Below are 17167 nucleotides of genomic sequence, written 5' to 3'. Positions count from 1 at the left end.
ATGATAACCCTGGTGGAGCTTTACACCCTAAGAAGGAATAAGCAGGGATTCTTAGCGTCCATAGGTGAGAATGATAAGGCTAGTTTGTGGCAACAGATGAGACTCGATCCAATCATTATTCTGGTTGTGCCGGTCTAAGTTCGACGGTGCATGCGTAAGACACGCGACTTCGACGCCCCAAAGAGGGGGCACCAGAATTCTGTTAGGTCTTGGCTACTACACTACAAAGGACTTAAGAGGAGTAAATGATCTTCTTTTGGATGGTCTCCGTGTTGTTAACTCCACTTTATCGGCTTAGATTGCCAGATTGGCCCGCTTTGCCTCCACTCAGCGGATACTTATCATCACTCTATTTGAGAGAAACCACGGTGAGTAGTTTTTATTTTTGATTCTGGCTTCAAATACTAAACATTTGAAAGAAATAACATTCAACCGAAATCGCTAAATCTCATGAAATAAACGCCGCTATTTTGCGTCATCAGATCGATATACGTACAGTGGGACACACTAAAAATCATTGATCCCATCGCGCTGAGACTGTCTTGGTAGAAGTGAAAAACGGCCAATATGTTTTGCCGGGAGAATGTCGGTCTTGATAAGAGTTAGCCGCGCTTGTATGCCCTTGATAGACAAGTTTCCTTACCTCCCATGAAAGAACCTTTATTGCTTGTTCGTACTGCAGTACCATAGGGAGCTAGAAGAGTTAGCATAAACCTTGACATAGTGGAGTCAGAAGAGTATACCAATCAATGGGATGTTAATGCCAATTTGTCCCACATTGACTTGACGTTGAAATGTTTTTGCATGCTTGCCACTCGTAGTAAATATCGAACATCCATTCCCATCTGAACCAGTTAGTATAACTGAACCTCTGAAAGTATGCCAGGTTCGACTCACATTTATTCTGATTGATTAACTCAATCGCTTCGTCCAACGTATCAACTTGCACACATATGAGCACCGGGCCAAATATCTCAGTCTGATAGCATTCCATATACGTTTCCACACCAGACAAAATAGTTGGACCAAGAAAATTGCCATTGGGATAGTTTGGAACGAATACATCCCTTCCATCACACAATAGAACCGCGCCCTCTTCGATCGATCGCTCGATAATGCCAGTTATCTTGGACTTTGCGTCCTTGTCTATCAAGGGTCCAATCTTGGTGTCTTCATCACTACCATTTCCGACCGTCATAGACTTGGCAACATCCACAAGCTTCGGTATCCACCGCGCAGTGTTCCCAACAAATATCGCAACACTGAGGGACATGCACCGTTGCCCTGCAGCTCCAAATGCACTGCCTGCGATAGCGAAGAGCGTTGGCATCATTTCAGCATCTTCTAAAATAACCCCGTGGTTTTTGCCTCCACACTCTGCTTGGATCCGTTTGCCTGCTTTTCGGGCAAGGTCATGAACTTGTCTAGCAGCTGATTCGGATCCGACGAAACTGATAGCTCTCACCAGTGGCTGTAATATTAGCATTTGGGATACCGAATAACCTCCGTGTACTATATTGAACACTCCCGGGGGAAACTCGGCCTTGATGACAGCTTCGGAAATTAGAGCCGGTACCGACACCGCTCTTTCGGATGGTTTGAGAACGACTGTGTTTCCTGTGATGAGAGCATAGGGGATAGACCATAATGGAGTCATAAAAGGGAAACTGAAGGGAGTAATCGTAGCACAGACTCCCTGGTAAGCTTAATTAGTATCTAACTCTGCGCTATTATGGCTGTTGAGTACTTACCACGGGCTCATAGAATGTCTGTAGCATCGTAGGGTCGTTCCCAAGAAACATACCCGCCATCTCAGGGCCAATGGAGCAAGCTGCGTGAATGCAGTCCAAGCCTCTGTGGACTTCGGATTCTGCATCTTCTATTGTTTTGCCCACTTCACGGCAAAGGCTGGCTATCTGTTATCTGTCAGTTCGCAGGTCTTACGTGAAAGTCCATTGAGCTTACAATGAGTGGAGACATCTCTCGTAAGATATCTATTAGCTTCAATAAATACTCTCGACGCGCTTGAAATCCAATACCCTCCCAATCTTCTTGGGCGGCATTCGCAGAATTTACCGCACTCTGGACTTCTTGGTGGGTGGAGCAGGGTACCCTGCAAAGAAGAGCTTGCGTGACCTTGAGGGAGGTTACTAAAATGACGATGACAGTAGAATTATTTTTCATCCCCTATTCACATCATGAATTCCTTACTGGGTCAAGTATGCTAGTCCAATCTTTAGATTTGGACATGACTGTTTTGTTATTGATGAACAAGTGTGCCACAGCAGCGCGCGACTGTGTCGCTGTTGAACTCGGTGAACTTGAACTTTGAGATCCATAGATCGAACCATTGGTAAGATCTAAAAAGAGACTTGGGGTATTTTGAAGCTCAGACAAGCTGGCTAGTACAGCCGACTGGTCAAATTGAGTGACTGTGCGATCATCCTTGCAATGAGTCAATATGGACGTACTTTTTGAAAATGACAAAATTACTTATCAGGGTATCAGCTCTGACCTACCTCTATCAGATAAGCTGGAAAATTTTCAAAAGATGGGAGCATAGTATCTTCAATAGCGATGGCTGGGGTTCGCGGGGTTCGAGCGAATGGGGTAAATCGGCCTCGACGAGGCGGTGCCACTGCTTTTGGCATTTTGTTTCCTATATTCAGGTAATAACTTGACCAATAATAGAGAGATAAGGTATCTAAGGAAGATGTATCTTCCAAGCGCCGGGTGAGTGTCTCTAGACTCGGTAAACCGACCCCTCACGAATGTGCGGGGGACGCTAAGTATGCACAGCCGATCGTTAATGGGACACGTGATACCCTAGAACTATACTTGGAATTGTCGGTGAGGCCTGACCCTTGTAGATTCTGGAATGAGGTTGATTCACTAGTGAGAGCTATTTGAATTAATTCTCATATTTCAAAGCCTCAAAGATAAGGTAAGTTGAATGTTCCTTTAAGCTCGAGGCTCCATACCATCCAATATCTCGTCCAAAATCACTTCTTGTGGTGAATCAGGGGAAGGCCAGACTGAATACTCGCAGAGGGTTTATTAACAGTCAAATTCTGCACGGTGCAGAATCCCTTGAGTCCATCAAACCCCCATTCAGTACCTAGGCTACTCTCCCTATGTCCGCTAAGTGGGTACAGATCAAAGTGGGTATTGATCCATACTGTACCAGCTTGAACTTTCTCCGCGACTCAGTTGGCCTTATCCAAGTTTTTAGTCCAAATAGAAGCACCAAGTCTCACTTTGGAGTTGTTTGCTTGAGCAATGACATCTTGCTCGGGTTTCCAAGATAGAAGAGTAACGATCGGTCCTTTGCGGGGATTCAAGTGTTAGTTTAGATCAGATATATGTTTCCGAACCCACCTTCAAATATTGCTTGAACCCACAAATCTTCATGTTTTCATTCGTCACGATATGAGATTTCTCTGGGGGTCGGTCAATCACAGTTGGAGGGATAAAGTAGCCAGACTCCAGTAAGTGATCGATTTTGCCGCCCACAGCAATGTTCCAATGGTGGTTTTCGATATGCTTCAAAAGATCTCTGACTCGTCCATAATGCATGAGATTTTGAATTGGCCCATGAGTAGTCTTAACTTGAGAACGGTCACCCAGTTTGTACACTTTGATGACTTTCACAAGGGCTGCTTTGAATTCTTCGAAGATGGATCCGTGGACGTAAATTTGTTTGATATTGAGAGAGATCTGAAGCCGCTTAGCTTGGTTCCTTCTTTCATTTCTACTCATAGGTAGGCTATATTGTGGACATACCTGACCAGAGTTGAGAAATGTATAGTATGCCACCTAATACAGTTAGCTCGTATAGGATCAATGGGTTTCTTTTTTGATTTACCTTCTCCGCTATTCGCTCAATATCAACATCAGGGAATATGATTGCAGAATCATTACCGCTCCTATATTTAGTTAGATCCGCATCAAATGGAGACTCCTCGACCCCTTACAATGCTATCTTGTCATGCTTCCGGTTATTCCTAGTGAGGTCCAGTGCCAGTGCGTCTTTTCCGGTTTTTGTGGATCTAGAGAAGCTGATTTTGTCAATGTTCGGCTGGCGGGCAATCAATTCAACTAGGCTGTTATCTCCACTGAGAGACTGAACGACCCCCGGAGGAAAGAAACACTGAGCCAACTCAACCAGCTTCAATCCACAAGACGGGGCAAAGGGACTTTTGTCTGTTAAACAATGAAAAATTGATAGGAGGAAAATACTCACCATGGGTTGACAATAATCACGTTTCCCATCAGAAGAGCTGGTGCAATCTTTGCTGCGCAGTTGAACATTGGAAAGTCCCAAGATAAACAAGTTGCAGCAACCACTTCGAGGGGAAAGTATCTGGTCTTCACGATGTGACGCTGGCCGTTTTCAATCGTTTCATCCCTGATCGGGATTCTTATCATCCCTCGAATCCATCCAATGGCCTGGTTGACCTCGGTCCAGGCCTGGTGTCTCTATATGTGTGGTCAGAGGAAATCTTTGCCCCCATTAATGGTGCTTAGCAAGGCTTTTATTCAACCTACTGGTTTTCCTTGCTCTTGAACAAGAAGATCCGAAAACAAGTTGTAGCAAACGTTTATCGCATCAGCAAATTCGAGCACCATGCGCTGCCGTTCCTCGTATGTAACCTTCGACCAGGTTACAAAAGCCTTTCTAGCAGCCTCGACAGCATGTTCAAGATCATTTCTGGTTGCGCGTGGAACTTCGGAATTCATTTCTCGGTTGGCAGGGTTGGTAACTTGACGCCTTTCCTTGGTTGGCGACACGACTCCATCGATGATTTGAACGAAGTTCTTGTCGAAATCAATATTCATTGAAGATCGAGATTCTAAAATTGAAACCATGATGATTTTGACGGTCGAATGATGGATTATCGAAGGATGGGGGGGCTCGAATGCAGAATCTAATGTGCTTCTGCCCAGGTGTGTGGTGTGTAGGAGTGAGGGAGAAGATGACATCTATACGGAGGATCAGGTGGTCTACACCTGGTCTCAACCTTGGAATGTAACCCCGTGTCGCCAATACCTCACCTCCAGTATCTGCACTACCACTGTGCACGTAAATCCAATGATGGGATGTTCAAATCGGTAATCACTAGGTATAACCTTGGAAGTTGGTCACAGTCCATCTCATACTTAGATACCATACATGCCCCTATACCTATACCCATGTACACCCTTGGACGCTCTCACTCCAAGGGCCCTAATAATATCAATCAGTCCCTAGCAGCCTTTGCCGTATTGGGTGATATCGATGGATAGAGTGACTGTTATTCTTGTCTTTTTAAAATAGGCACTAGCTGTAGCATCAGGCACTATTATATAGCATGCACTTTGGCATCGGCTGTTTCTTTGGCTCTGGTATCTAGTATTCCGCTCTCAGCTCATGGTATTTCCACTCTCGATATCCGGTGTCTTACGCTCTCAAGTGCTAGTATCTGGCTTCACACCTAGGGGCCGGTGGTAAAGGAAATAAATGTTGCTCTGTAAGTCAGGAAGGAGACGCCAATACCCTGATAGAAGGATGGAGGACCTGAATGAAAGATGAAATGGGCTACTGTATGGTGTGTAGGAGTGATGGAAAAGGTGATCAGCTGGTCTTTACCGGGCTCAACATTTAATGAACGAAAGGAGAGAATAGAGGGGGATTTCTATTACAGTTTCAGGGGCTTAGAAGTTCAAGATGAATGGGCGATCTGATTCTATTATTTTTAGTGTCTATGCAAATCACGAGACTCTCTGATTGCCCATTTTTGGGGCAGTTATCCAAAATGTTTTCTACTTGATTGATGCTTCAGGAGCAAGAGCATGTTTGTCCGCATCCACACAGGCAAACAAATATCCTGAAACCTGAGCTCAGTCCATTGGTTTGGTCCTTCGATCTCCATAGTTTTTAAGATGATATCTGTGTATTGACTGCTTGATAGGCTCAATTCCTCCATAGCTTCAAATTTACTGCATGGTTGTTCAAAAGTCTGGAGACAGAGCTATGTCATGATATCATCTTTAAAAAGAAAACAGTTGAAACTAGTACAAGATTCGCTAATCAAACTAAATTGCGGCATCTGAGCCGTGCTAGGTTCTCTATATACTCTGAAACTTGAAAGCAATAACAACATTCGAAAATCTGCGCCTCGCAATGACAATTTCAGTTTGAACAAACATTTCCATTACTCAGTAGGTAACCAACATAAAATTACCGTAACTCAAAACTGCCACTGATCAAGCCAGTTGGACATCAACTGTGCAGAAATTGGCTCAAGGGATTTCATACTCCCGCTTGCTTCCCTTGATCGAGTCACATCCAACGCCACGGACATTGCAGCATTGTTTTCATCACCAAGTCCACGGTAGAAGCCAAGTAACTTGAGTGCAGGCTTCTCCACAAGATCCACACTTGTCGGGTTCTGAATGCTTGTGAGCTCAGCAACCCAGGCACTGAAATCTACAGGCTCAACGTCGTATCTCTGCTGAATGGCTGGAACAAGGGAGGACCAGGATGCTATCTCTGGATTCGTAAGGTGGAAAACGGCGTGAGGAAGTTCGGATCGATCGCCGTGTCTTGCTTGGACTATCTCGGTCACGATTGAAGAGAGGGTATCCTGATACATTCATTAGCTATATTCTTCAATATGGAAGTTGAATGAGAACTTCAACTTACCACTGGAATCCAGTCAACAGGCATAGAGCCCAGACTTGTCGGAATCTTTCCAATATTCTTTGAAGTCTGGATGATTGTTGGCAGCCATTCGTGTCGGTTCCACTCTCCCTTTTTTGTTGTCGGTCCTCCAATCTGACCAACTCGGTAAACAGATGTAGGGACCTTCGAGCGACGAGAGGCTTCCAAGCAGATTCTTTCTGCAACATGCTTGGATTCGCCGTATCCTTGTTCAAGAACAACGGAAGCATTCTCCATCGGGATCTCCGGTACCCGGGAACCCATCTCAGGCTTCCATGCCCCGACTGTGCTAATAGAAGAGACAAAGTGGATGTGGGCATTGTACTTGCTCTCCAGACTAAAGTCAACGGATCGACGCACGCCTTGAATGTGGACCTCCTCAAATGACTCCACTGTGTGGTTGAAGTCGACCATCCAGGCGTTGTGAATGATAGTATCAACTGATGCCAGGAGCTCAACATACTTTTCTTCGCTTAGCCCGAATCGGACCTCACCGAAAGAAACTTGTAGGAACTCAACCTTAGAGTTCCAGTCAGCTTCCAAGGCTAGACCCTTCTCCGCGAAGCTGTTCTTTTGTCTTTGTTCAGCATTGGAACGGTTGAAACAGTAGACCTTGGAAATTGAAGGGGTGTTGAGCAAGTTATCCAAAAGGTATGTTCCCAAAGATCCGGTTGATCCAGTCAAGATTACTGTTGATGGCGAGGCAGATTGCTCCCACTTGGTTGGTCGGTTTTTCGGAAGATCAGAGGTGTACTTGTTCACAAGATTCTGGATCCTTCCCTCACGAGGGATGGACTCCTTGATCTTGCCCTCGATCACATCAGAAACAACGCCAGCCAGAAGCTTCACAGTGGGGTTGGCGTAGATGACTTGCGCACTGATAGTTCCAGGCATCAGCTTTGGTTGACGAGCCTGAATTCCTCGTTGCAATATCTTGGCAACCTGAATCGTCATCAGAGAATCGAACCCAGCCTTGTAAAGATCTTGGTCGATGGGCACATCGGATCGCTCCAGAGTTCGAGAAATGATCTGATGAGTGTACTTCAAAACACTAGCCCGGTCAAGATTCTCTGGCAAACAGTCCTCAAGGTCATCTTCCAGCCCAGCTTGGTAGATAGCATTGATCTCATCGACGAAATCCCGGAGCACGGCTCGACGCTGCACACTACCCTTCGGGGTTCGCTGGAAGGTCTTCCCCTTCGGAGCAAGTCCAATCCGGTTCTTCATAATGCGACCATGAGCAGCGATCGTGTGGTTTGCCTGTTGAACTGTAGGCCAGATTTCGTCAATGAAAACCCTCCAGTCCATCTCAGGAATTCCTTCATTTGGTTCCACCAGCAGACAAGCCTGGAACCTGGACTGACCAGCCACGATAGCTTTAGCTACCAAGGGGTGTCCCTCGATCATGTTCTCCATAGTGGTTGGGTTGAATTTTTCTCCGTTACTCAGAACAATGACATCGTCGATACGGCCGTTGAATTTCCACAAATAAGGCTTTGTGGGGTGGTGAGTGAAGATATCCTTGGTTCTGTAGGTATCGAGTTCAGGGAAGGTATGGAAGATTCCCTGATAGGCACGACCGGCCTTCTGACGAACAAGCGCCATCTCATAGAGACCTTCATCCACCTTTTGCATATCAACGCCAAAACTGGGGTTCCATTCAAAGTAGCTCCAGTCATCTCCCTCTTCGGGAATCAGAGTAGGGATCCAACCGATCTCACTACTACCGATGATGGGAATCACATCAGTGCACTCGCGCAACTTGGCACCAGTTTCCGGGCCCAGTGGTGCACCGCCATAATATACAGACTTCAAGCCCTTGAGGCACTCCAACGCCTCTTCAGAGTGACTGAAATCTTCCAAAATTGATGGTGGGTAAATAGCGGAGGTGGGACGAGCGATGCTCATGAGTTGAGTGAGATGTTCGACTGATAGTGGCTTGTCGGGTCCGACCAACATAGGAACACTGTGGAAGATGGCGAATCCAATAGAGAGGAGTCCCATCATATGGAAGAAGGGGACGGTTGCCAGAACGAGATCCTCTTGAGTCATGTTGAAAAATGGAGATGGAGTACGACCTTCTGGCCAGTACAGGTTTGGAATGTTATCTATTGCACCCCAGAATCCATTTGTAAGAGGTACTGGTTTTGGCATACCTGGTAGGACGTTATTATTCTTCTAGTTGGGGTTGTCTCATTGAAACTGGAGGAATACTAACCAGTTGTTCCTGAGCTGTGAATAATACAACAGTTGTCTGTTTCCACCTCATCAAAGGTCTTGTTATAAGGGTATGACTTCAACCCACTTGACTCAGTCAGAATGGTGCTTGTTGCGGGAACTTGAAAAATCTTCAGATCCGGGTAAAGGTTCTTGATTTCCATAACTCGTGTACTTCTATCTTCATTGAAGAAGAACTTTGTACAGTTTGTGGCTTTCAAGAGGTGGATGTAAGCCTCATCGGAGTTCCTTGTTGAAGGCAAAAAGGCCTGTGATCTATGTTAGTGAAGCTGGAGAATACAAACACTAAGAAAACCTCATACCTGGTGCCCAGTCTTCTGACAGGCGAGAAGAAAAATGCAGTATCGCACATCATTGCTGCCCATGTATGCCAATACCTCTCGAGGACCAGAAGATCCGATGTTGTTGTCAATCCACTGACATAGAAAGTTCACAGCTTGGGCCAGACCCCTCATTGTTAGATTTTGGACGCCATCTGCGACTTCTAGGCCTTTGGGAATAACAGCAAACAATCTATTAGGCTCTTCCTGGGCAGCGAGGTCCACGACCTTTGTGAGCAATCTCTGTTGTGCGATCATGGCGACTGCTGTATAGGCTTTAAACAAATATGATCGAGGATACTGATATTAGGATACTTTGATTGCAAGGCGTGCTTTGTATTTGTAGTCTTTGATCTTATTTTGTTGATTGAAACCATGGGGCCATCGTCCATTTGTACTCATCCTAACCTCAGCCGACCTTCCGAACTAAATAATGTGAGGACGATATTTCCCTAACGGTCATGGATTGTGGACCTGGCCCTTCCATCCTTGCCGATCGTGTTTAAGAGAGTTGTCTAAGAAACCTGGCGGTACCTGGCGTATCATCCCCACTCAATACCCACCACCGGTGCATATTACTCTATTGAGTCGCGGTTTCATGCTGATCAAGATCGCAGTATCCATATTCCGGGATAATCATGCCGAAAGGCTGATCTCATAAGAAAGGGACCATATGCACAGCATAATGTAACAGTCTTCGTGTGCGATTATCTTGTCATGCAGTGAGATACCCTTTTTGCTGATCTTATTGGCTGATTATTGGTTTCGGGATTAGAGATTTCGACATCCGATCAGTGCGTAGGTACTTTCATGCACACTCGCGTCATCACAAGGAGAAACTGGTAATTATTTGATCCTGTGTTTCCCAATCTAGGAAATCTAGGTATTGACTTGTAACATTGAACTTATTCCGACCGTTCCGTTCTCAACATTTGAACTTGTCGTACCTAGAGATGCTTTACTATTCGGCCTGTCTTATATTACATGTATAAACCACTTCGAAGGTTGGCTTGAATGATCAATAACCATATTCCTTTCTTCTATAATTCTCAGATGTAAATATTGTTTGGGGCTATAAACTCAAGAGGTTCGTCGCCCTATCCGCAACGCGGCATCCCGTAAGAGTTTCCAAGGTTAAGGAACTTGCCGAGACCAGGAACGAGGTCGATCCATGGAACATGAGAGGCCACGACACCTCATACCCATAAGAACACTGTTATCTGGATACTCTTATATCATACCGGCAAAATAAATCCTCGCCAAACTCTTTATCTTGACAAATTCAAGATGGGAAATCCACTGTGGCTGACGCCTCATTATCACTCCCGTCAGTCCCGTCTCCCCCGGCGCCTTGGCCGGCGCCTTCGCAACTCGGGTCCACAGCGGAGCATCTTAAGGACTTCTACGGAGGATTGTGCCATTTACGGACTACCTCTGATTTAAATTCAGGTACTTGCATACTGTACTTTTTATGCCGGGGTAAGTGGTCGGGATGAGTTAAAGGTGCAACCTTGGGATTACTCGGGATGCCGATGGAAAGAAGAGCTTATATTAAACCATCATGAAAACAGTACTTGGCATGGACTTGGCTGAATCTTTATGTGAACATTTGATTACTAGTATCTTAAATCTTTGTTTGGCAAATTCTTTGTAGAGAATACATTGTCTTTGATATTTTTTTCGATTGTGTACCGAGTTGCGCACGTAATGGGATTATCGGGGTTTGCATTCAAGTTAGTGCCCACCTGCAAGCACATTTAAAATCTTGAAAGCCCTGATCAGGTGGGTCAATCAATAACCCCTATCAACTGGGCTCACAATTTTCAGGAATAAACTAAAACCAAAGCTCCAAGGATGCTTTGATGCTTCCATCTAGACTGGAATGGTTATAGAATGCTCAATGTGTATTGTCTTTCTTCCAAGGTTTCCTGCACAACTAGAGGACCGGGGCCACGAAGTGCCAGTGGCATGATCATCCTGCCTAGGATTGCTAAAATCGCCCCCAATCGTGCTAATAAGGCCACAATAGTTTTCCACCTACTAAAGCCTGGAACCAATATTGAATCAAGATTGCAGCCTCGATGTATCTTCGATGAACAAGGGTTCTTTGTCCAACGGCGTGATGTAAAAACCGGAAGACGGAGTCCTCCGCGCAATACCGAGATTGTAGTTAGTACGGAGTACCATTAGTACATAACAAACGGCATCCCAGAATTCCAGATATCCCGGAAGAAAGCCTATCAGCTTAATTGATATACCTGGGCTATGTCGATCCTGTACTCCCTACTCCGTACCTGCCAATAGGGTGCCTAATTCAGGCACGGAGTGCCCCATACTTATTATGGGACTCAAGATATGCTTTCGCCCCCAAAGAAGGTGCATATGGGTTACGGAGCATGTTGGGATGATTCTTTCATATATTCAGACTAAGAGTCATGTTGCATAAGTCTGGTATTTTCGCCCCAAATATCCGAATTTTCATCAGGTCAAAGGTTCTGGGCACTCTACATAGCCGACATCTAAGCTTAGAGAGAAGTATTATCTGCGATAACAGTTATCGCTAACATTTGAATGGGTGCGTTCTCCAGAACTATATTCAAGTTCAAAAATTGGTGTATACTACTACTAGTAGGTAGTACGTAGTACATGCTGGGCTCTTGTACATAGTAACGGAGGTTGAAAAATAATACCTTAGAATTTGGCAAAATGTCAGGTTTGATTACTTGGGTGCCTTCGGCTCTCAAAATATTGAAGAGCTGTTCCTGGCTCAGGCTTGAATTTATAGAGCTTGGAATAGGGAGCGTAGACGGAACATTGAATAGTAGAGCCTGTTTTCAAAAGAAAAAAAGTATTCCCGGTTATGCATTGCAGGCTGGATTGTGGAAAGCAACGATGATAGAAATCTGAAATAAAATGACGAGAGCTGGAATTGAACCGGGGACGTTGAAAACAAGTTGGGACATTGAAATCGAGTGCGCATCGACGTGCGAGGTGAGATCCTGCGAAGAGCCTCTTGATACATCCATCACCACACCGTCATCTTTGATATTTCACTCATTTTTGATTGTTTTTGATTTCCGATAAGAGGAATGAAAACAGCGCGTCAGAAAGTATTATGAGTAAAAATATCAAAAAGTTTTTAAAAAAAAATTGACCCTTTAGCCACCCGCCATCTGGTGATAACTCAGCCATCGATCAGGGCCAGACCAACCTGATCAATACCTCTTCCCTCCTGCGTCAAGAGTCAGAGACCGCTAGGCCAGCTGGGCTGAGTTGTTACTTTCTCCCCTCAAGTGAATCATATAGGATCTCTCACAACCCTTACTTTCAAGTTTGTCAAGCGAAATGTTAACCAGCGTTCCAATGTTATTTATAGATATTAACCAGTTGATTTAAATCTACATTCCTTGAGGATTAGTCATAAACGCATTGTGGATCTCGGAGCCCTGAGGTCGTATCTTCGACTCCACTCCAGAATCAACACCCGAAGACCTCCCCAAGGCCAATACTTCTCCTTATACTTGGAAGACGCTGGATTTGAGAGTACATACTCAGTAAATACCTCTCAGCTATACATTCCACTACCAGATTTATCCCAATGCACCTTCCCTGGTACCTGGCGGCTGCCACAGCCATCACGGTCGCTCAAGCTTCTCCGCACCCCGCACACTGGCAACAACAGCCTCTGGAAGCATCCCTCTCCCCGAGCAGTCCAACCGCCTCGGTCATAAGTCACTTAATGCCCAAGATGTCATTGATAAATCGACTCTGTTATCCTTGCATCGAGATCTCATCGAAATCCCCTCGGTCTCCAATCACGAGCACGACATCGGCATTTTCGTCGCCGAGTTCCTCGAGGCTTTCGACTTCACCGTCGTGAAGCAGGAGGTCCCTCCTATGAAAAAGAAACAAAACGATGATGACGAACCTATCAAACCTCGCTATAATATCTATGCCTACCCAGCCTCTTTATCCGAGCAACCCACCATCCTGTTAACCAGCCACATCGATACCGTCCCTCCATTCATCCCATACTCTGTCCACGAGCCCGAATCCACCTCAAACACAGAAGATGACTTGATTATCGCCGGTCGCGGCAGTGTCGACGCAAAGGCTAGCGTTGCCGCCCAAATCTTTGCAACCCTCGAAACCCTTATCTCGAACCCAGGCGCAAAGCTCGGTCTTCTCTTCGTCGTCGGCGAAGAAACAGGCGGAGATGGAATGAAGGTCTTCTCCGACTCAGACCTAAACCAGAATAGCGTCTACCACACCGTTATCTTCGGCGAACCAACCGAAGCAGCCCTTGTGTCTGGTCACAAGGGTATGCTAGGATTCGAGGTCCTCGCACATGGCGAGGCCGCTCACTCCGGTTACCCATGGCTAGGAGCTAGTGCGGTTTCGGGTATTATTCCTGCGCTTGCCGCTGTGGATAAATTGGGTGATATTCCAGTTAGCAATGGTGGACTTCCCTCGTCCCCAAAATATGGTCGTACGACTCTGAATATCGGTACTGTTAATGCTGGTGTCGCGACGAATGTTGTTCCTGCGGAGGCGAGAGCGGATGTTGCGGTTCGTCTGGCGGCTGGTACTCCTGATGAAGCGAGGGAGATTATCAGGAAGGCTGTGGAGCATGCTACCAAGGATGTTGAGGCCGAAGTTGTGGTGGATTTCACTAATCACCGTGAATCCTACCCGCCTCAGGATATTGATACTGATGTTCCGGGCTTTGATGTTATCCCGGTGAATTATGGAACTGATGTTCCGAATTTGGAGGTTCGCAAGGACGTTAAGCGATATCTGTATGGCCCTGGAACCATCTTCGTTGCGCATGGTGATAATGAGGCTCTTACTGTGCGTGATATGAAGGATGCTGTGGAGGGTTATAAAAAGCTGATTGCTGCTGCTCTGGAGAGAGAGTAAATTCTATCCATGATCATAATTGAGGATTTGTGTCTAGTGCTGCACATTGGAATCGTTCATATCTAGATGCTTCATGTATGTCATGTTCTACGAAACTACTAATTTCGGTACCTTTATAATTATATCAAACGATGTCCCCGAACTTGAATCTGTTTAGAAAACGAAACTCGTGTATGATGGCAATTGACTAGCAATTAATGCCGGAAGTTTGTTTTTTGAGTAAGATGTACAAAACATGAAAAGAAACTGAAAAGCGAAATGCTCTATTGTCGAGGCTTACGCTCCCATCCAGTCTTTAAATCCCCACCCAGCTTAAATCGTGGCATGGGATGCGCCTCAGTATTAAACACATGTTCTTCGAGTGAAATAAAGTCCCGATCCGAGAACAAGAGGTAGAAGTACTTCAGTGTCTCAGCCATCCAGAAACTCTCCATGTTATCCCGGTCCTCAGCCGGAACGACGTTGGCATTGCCCAGGGATGTGAAACTCTTCACGCGTTGTGGACCGGTAGATTCGGAGGTAATCGGTGATCCATTAGCATTCTCAAGGACTGAGGTGTGCTGAATGAATGATTTGAACATATCCCATCCCCATTCGCGATACATCACATCGCCGGTGATACGGTACATGTAGAACAAGGACTCGACGGTTTCAGGGCGTTGAAGATTGTGGACATCATTTCCGTGGATATCGATATCCTCACGCCAGGGTTCAGAACCGTCTAGCTGAGCACTCAATGGAAGGGAAATGCCTTGGATTTCATGTGGTGGACCGGTGGATAAAGCGGGATCAGGGTATTTTTCCGACATCATAACCGGCTCTTTGTCAAGAATGAAGTGGGAGATCTCGGGGGCAAGACCTGTTGCTGTGTTTCGGTAGGTTGCCCAGCAGGTTTTCATCAGCTCACGGGCGACAAGAATCTCGTCCTCGCGCTGCTGAGTCCAGGCGGGGGACTGTCTGGCCTTTGATAGGAGCTGACCACTTGTAGCGCCGAGGGCAATGGTTCCTGGCATGAAACACGCAAGATGGTCCATCTTCGGGAAAACAGAGCCGCCTAAGCCGTCAGGACGTTCACCCAGTACTAGGAGTTGTGCATTCTTGGACAAGGTAAGCAGATTTTTGCGGATTCCCTGGTATGATTCATCCCAGAGTTGTTTATAGATAGGCTCCTCTTCGGAGGTTTGCAGATACTGCTTTATCGTGTATTCTGCAAGGAGTCAGTATTATTTCCATGAACACAGACAGAGGAGAATACTAACCATAGTATGAATCACCCCGACTACCAAGGCGAATATTCTGACCTTGGAACTTTCCGCTGTCGGGATGAATGTAGATAGGAACAAGGCCATCCTCAGGATTTTGTTCATCAACAACCTCCATTACTTTCTCCACAGTCTTCCAGTATTCCGCTTCTCCGGTCAGCTTAGCCAAATATTTAAATTCCAGCTGAACCGACGTCGCCTCAGCTGTGGAGGCAGCACCACCATCAAACATCGACCTTAGTCCCATGGATTTGTTAAGATTCACGCTGGAATATGGAATTCCAGTACCTGTATCAAAGGCTCCAAGAAGCCGGTCTCCAAGATCCGTGGCCATTTCAATATACAGATCCTCACCGGCTGCACCAACATCATCATCTGTGATGGGTGCCAAGTCCGGGTATTTGGTAGACAAGTAATGCGCAGATAACAAGCCGCCAAGCATGCGAATGGTTGTCTCAAACGTGCTCACGTCATGATCCTGGTTATACTGCAGCGAGGTGGAGATCCACTGCCGGGCATGTCGGACCTGAGAGGTCAGGTTCATGAGAATCATTGTATCCAATGAATCTACAATCATCCAGCCAAGTCCACCTGGTACCATATTTCTATGGATACCAGACTTGGGTCTGTATTCGTCAAAACCTGGGGGTGGATCCAACGTTAGCCCATAAATACAAAGAGTAAAGGATAGGCGGAATTTCTTACCCCATGCATCCTTTTCATACCCCTCAAAACTGACTATAAAGGCATCCCGCACCTTCTCTCGACGTGCCTCCCAATCTATTTTTGACGCAGGGACCTCATCTTGTAATGTTTGCATCCATTTCCAAAGTTGTAATCCCTTATCCCTCGAATCCGAACCTGACGGCGACGAAAAAGACGATGAATTGTACCAGAAAAATAGCAACGCGCAAAATCCGAACACCGCCCCAATATATCTCCACCGTCGTCTCGGGGTCGTTCGCTTCGGTGTGAAATAGGGCTTGTCCTTGTACAACGGAAGCGTACGCTGATGGTCGAAGAAGCCGCCCGACTTACTTGTGGAAAGGCCGAGACCAGCAAGGCCACCCCGGGTATTAGATCTGCCGTGAGGCGAATGAGAGTCCGGTGCCTTGTAAGACATCTTGTCTGCTTGTATTTCCTCCTCCTGGCTCCGTATATGTAGGGACCCTGCGACTACCTAGTATTGAAGCATGGGAACGAAATGCGAGACGCGTCAACCGGGGATCTCGATATGGATTTCAGGTGATTATTGTCGTGGTCAAAAGCTATTTGTAAACCTGAGTTCTGCGCAGCATCACTGCAGGTGTTAGTCAATTCTTGTGTTGTTTTCGAGGGTGCGCTAACCTTGGTGATGGAGACTGGGGCTATGTGGAGAAGGACACCTTGTTATCAAACAATTACACTGAACTCTCCTTCTACCCTTGAGAATGTCGCACCAACTTGGGTAGTCGATCCAATCTCTAGATGCGATTCTCAAAACACCTTGTGTGCTTCAAATTTTTACACAGGTGATTTGTGGGAGAGATCTGGCTTCTAGAGTACGCCACCCCATGGCAACATCCAGTATGGAGAACGCTGAGGGTCACGTGTGATACCCCATTACGTATGTTCTCCATTAAATTCTCCTGAGAATACATCACTTTATTTTCTTCTCAATATGAGCGTATGGCTGTTTATTCGATCTATTTTATAGTCTGATTAAGATATCATCTCCAGGGCTC

General features: G+C 45.9%; 5 protein-coding genes across 5 annotated transcripts; 1 reads left to right on the top strand and 4 right to left on the bottom strand.

Annotated features, from left to right (window-relative positions):
* Positions 1 to 757: 757 nt before the first annotated feature.
* N7483_001853 (methylmalonate-semialdehyde dehydrogenase) lies at positions 758 to 2651 on the bottom strand (the record flags this gene model as incomplete). Its single annotated transcript, XM_057085290.1, has 6 exons — positions 758 to 845; positions 918 to 1696; positions 1752 to 1916; positions 1966 to 2187; positions 2212 to 2360; positions 2516 to 2651. 6 exons carry the CDS (start codon positions 2649 to 2651, stop codon positions 758 to 760), a joined length of 1539 nt encoding a protein of 512 aa, XP_056951439.1.
* Positions 2652 to 3002: 351 nt separating this feature from the next.
* Positions 3003 to 4869, bottom strand: N7483_001852 (aldehyde dehydrogenase domain-containing protein; the record flags this gene model as incomplete). The annotated part of the gene is made up of 8 exons (XM_057085289.1): positions 3003 to 3141; positions 3258 to 3325; positions 3427 to 3717; positions 3784 to 3816; positions 3866 to 3926; positions 3975 to 4196; positions 4244 to 4479; positions 4549 to 4869. 8 exons carry the CDS (start codon positions 4867 to 4869, stop codon positions 3003 to 3005), a joined length of 1371 nt encoding a protein of 456 aa, XP_056951438.1.
* A 1361-nt stretch (positions 4870 to 6230) lies between these two features.
* Positions 6231 to 9519, bottom strand: N7483_001851 (acetyl-CoA synthetase-like protein; the record flags this gene model as incomplete). The annotated part of the gene is made up of 4 exons (XM_057085288.1): positions 6231 to 6626; positions 6686 to 8859; positions 8922 to 9189; positions 9244 to 9519. The coding sequence occupies 4 exons, from the start codon at positions 9517 to 9519 to the stop codon at positions 6231 to 6233; spliced, it is 3114 nt and encodes a 1037-aa protein (XP_056951437.1).
* A 3340-nt stretch (positions 9520 to 12859) lies between these two features.
* On the top strand, positions 12860 to 14181 carry N7483_001850 (M20 family metallopeptidase; the record flags this gene model as incomplete). Its single annotated transcript, XM_057085287.1, has 2 exons — positions 12860 to 12873; positions 12912 to 14181. 2 exons carry the CDS (start codon positions 12860 to 12862, stop codon positions 14179 to 14181), a joined length of 1284 nt encoding a protein of 427 aa, XP_056951436.1.
* Positions 14182 to 14444: 263 nt separating this feature from the next.
* Positions 14445 to 16566, bottom strand: N7483_001849 (glycoside hydrolase family 47 protein; the record flags this gene model as incomplete). The annotated part of the gene is made up of 3 exons (XM_057085286.1): positions 14445 to 15388; positions 15441 to 16085; positions 16149 to 16566. The coding sequence occupies 3 exons, from the start codon at positions 16564 to 16566 to the stop codon at positions 14445 to 14447; spliced, it is 2007 nt and encodes a 668-aa protein (XP_056951435.1).
* Between the last annotated feature and the right edge of the window lie 601 nt (positions 16567 to 17167).

The sequence above is a fragment of the Penicillium malachiteum genome (assembly GCF_028827825.1).
Source record: "Penicillium malachiteum strain IBT 17515 chromosome Unknown utg000001l:1.0-8184562.0:1.0-8186909.0, whole genome shotgun sequence".
In the NCBI taxonomy this organism is placed as follows: Eukaryota; Fungi; Ascomycota; class Eurotiomycetes; order Eurotiales; family Aspergillaceae; genus Penicillium; species Penicillium malachiteum.
Note: the sequence above shows the minus strand (reverse complement) of the source record. Positions and strands in the feature narration are given on the sequence as shown.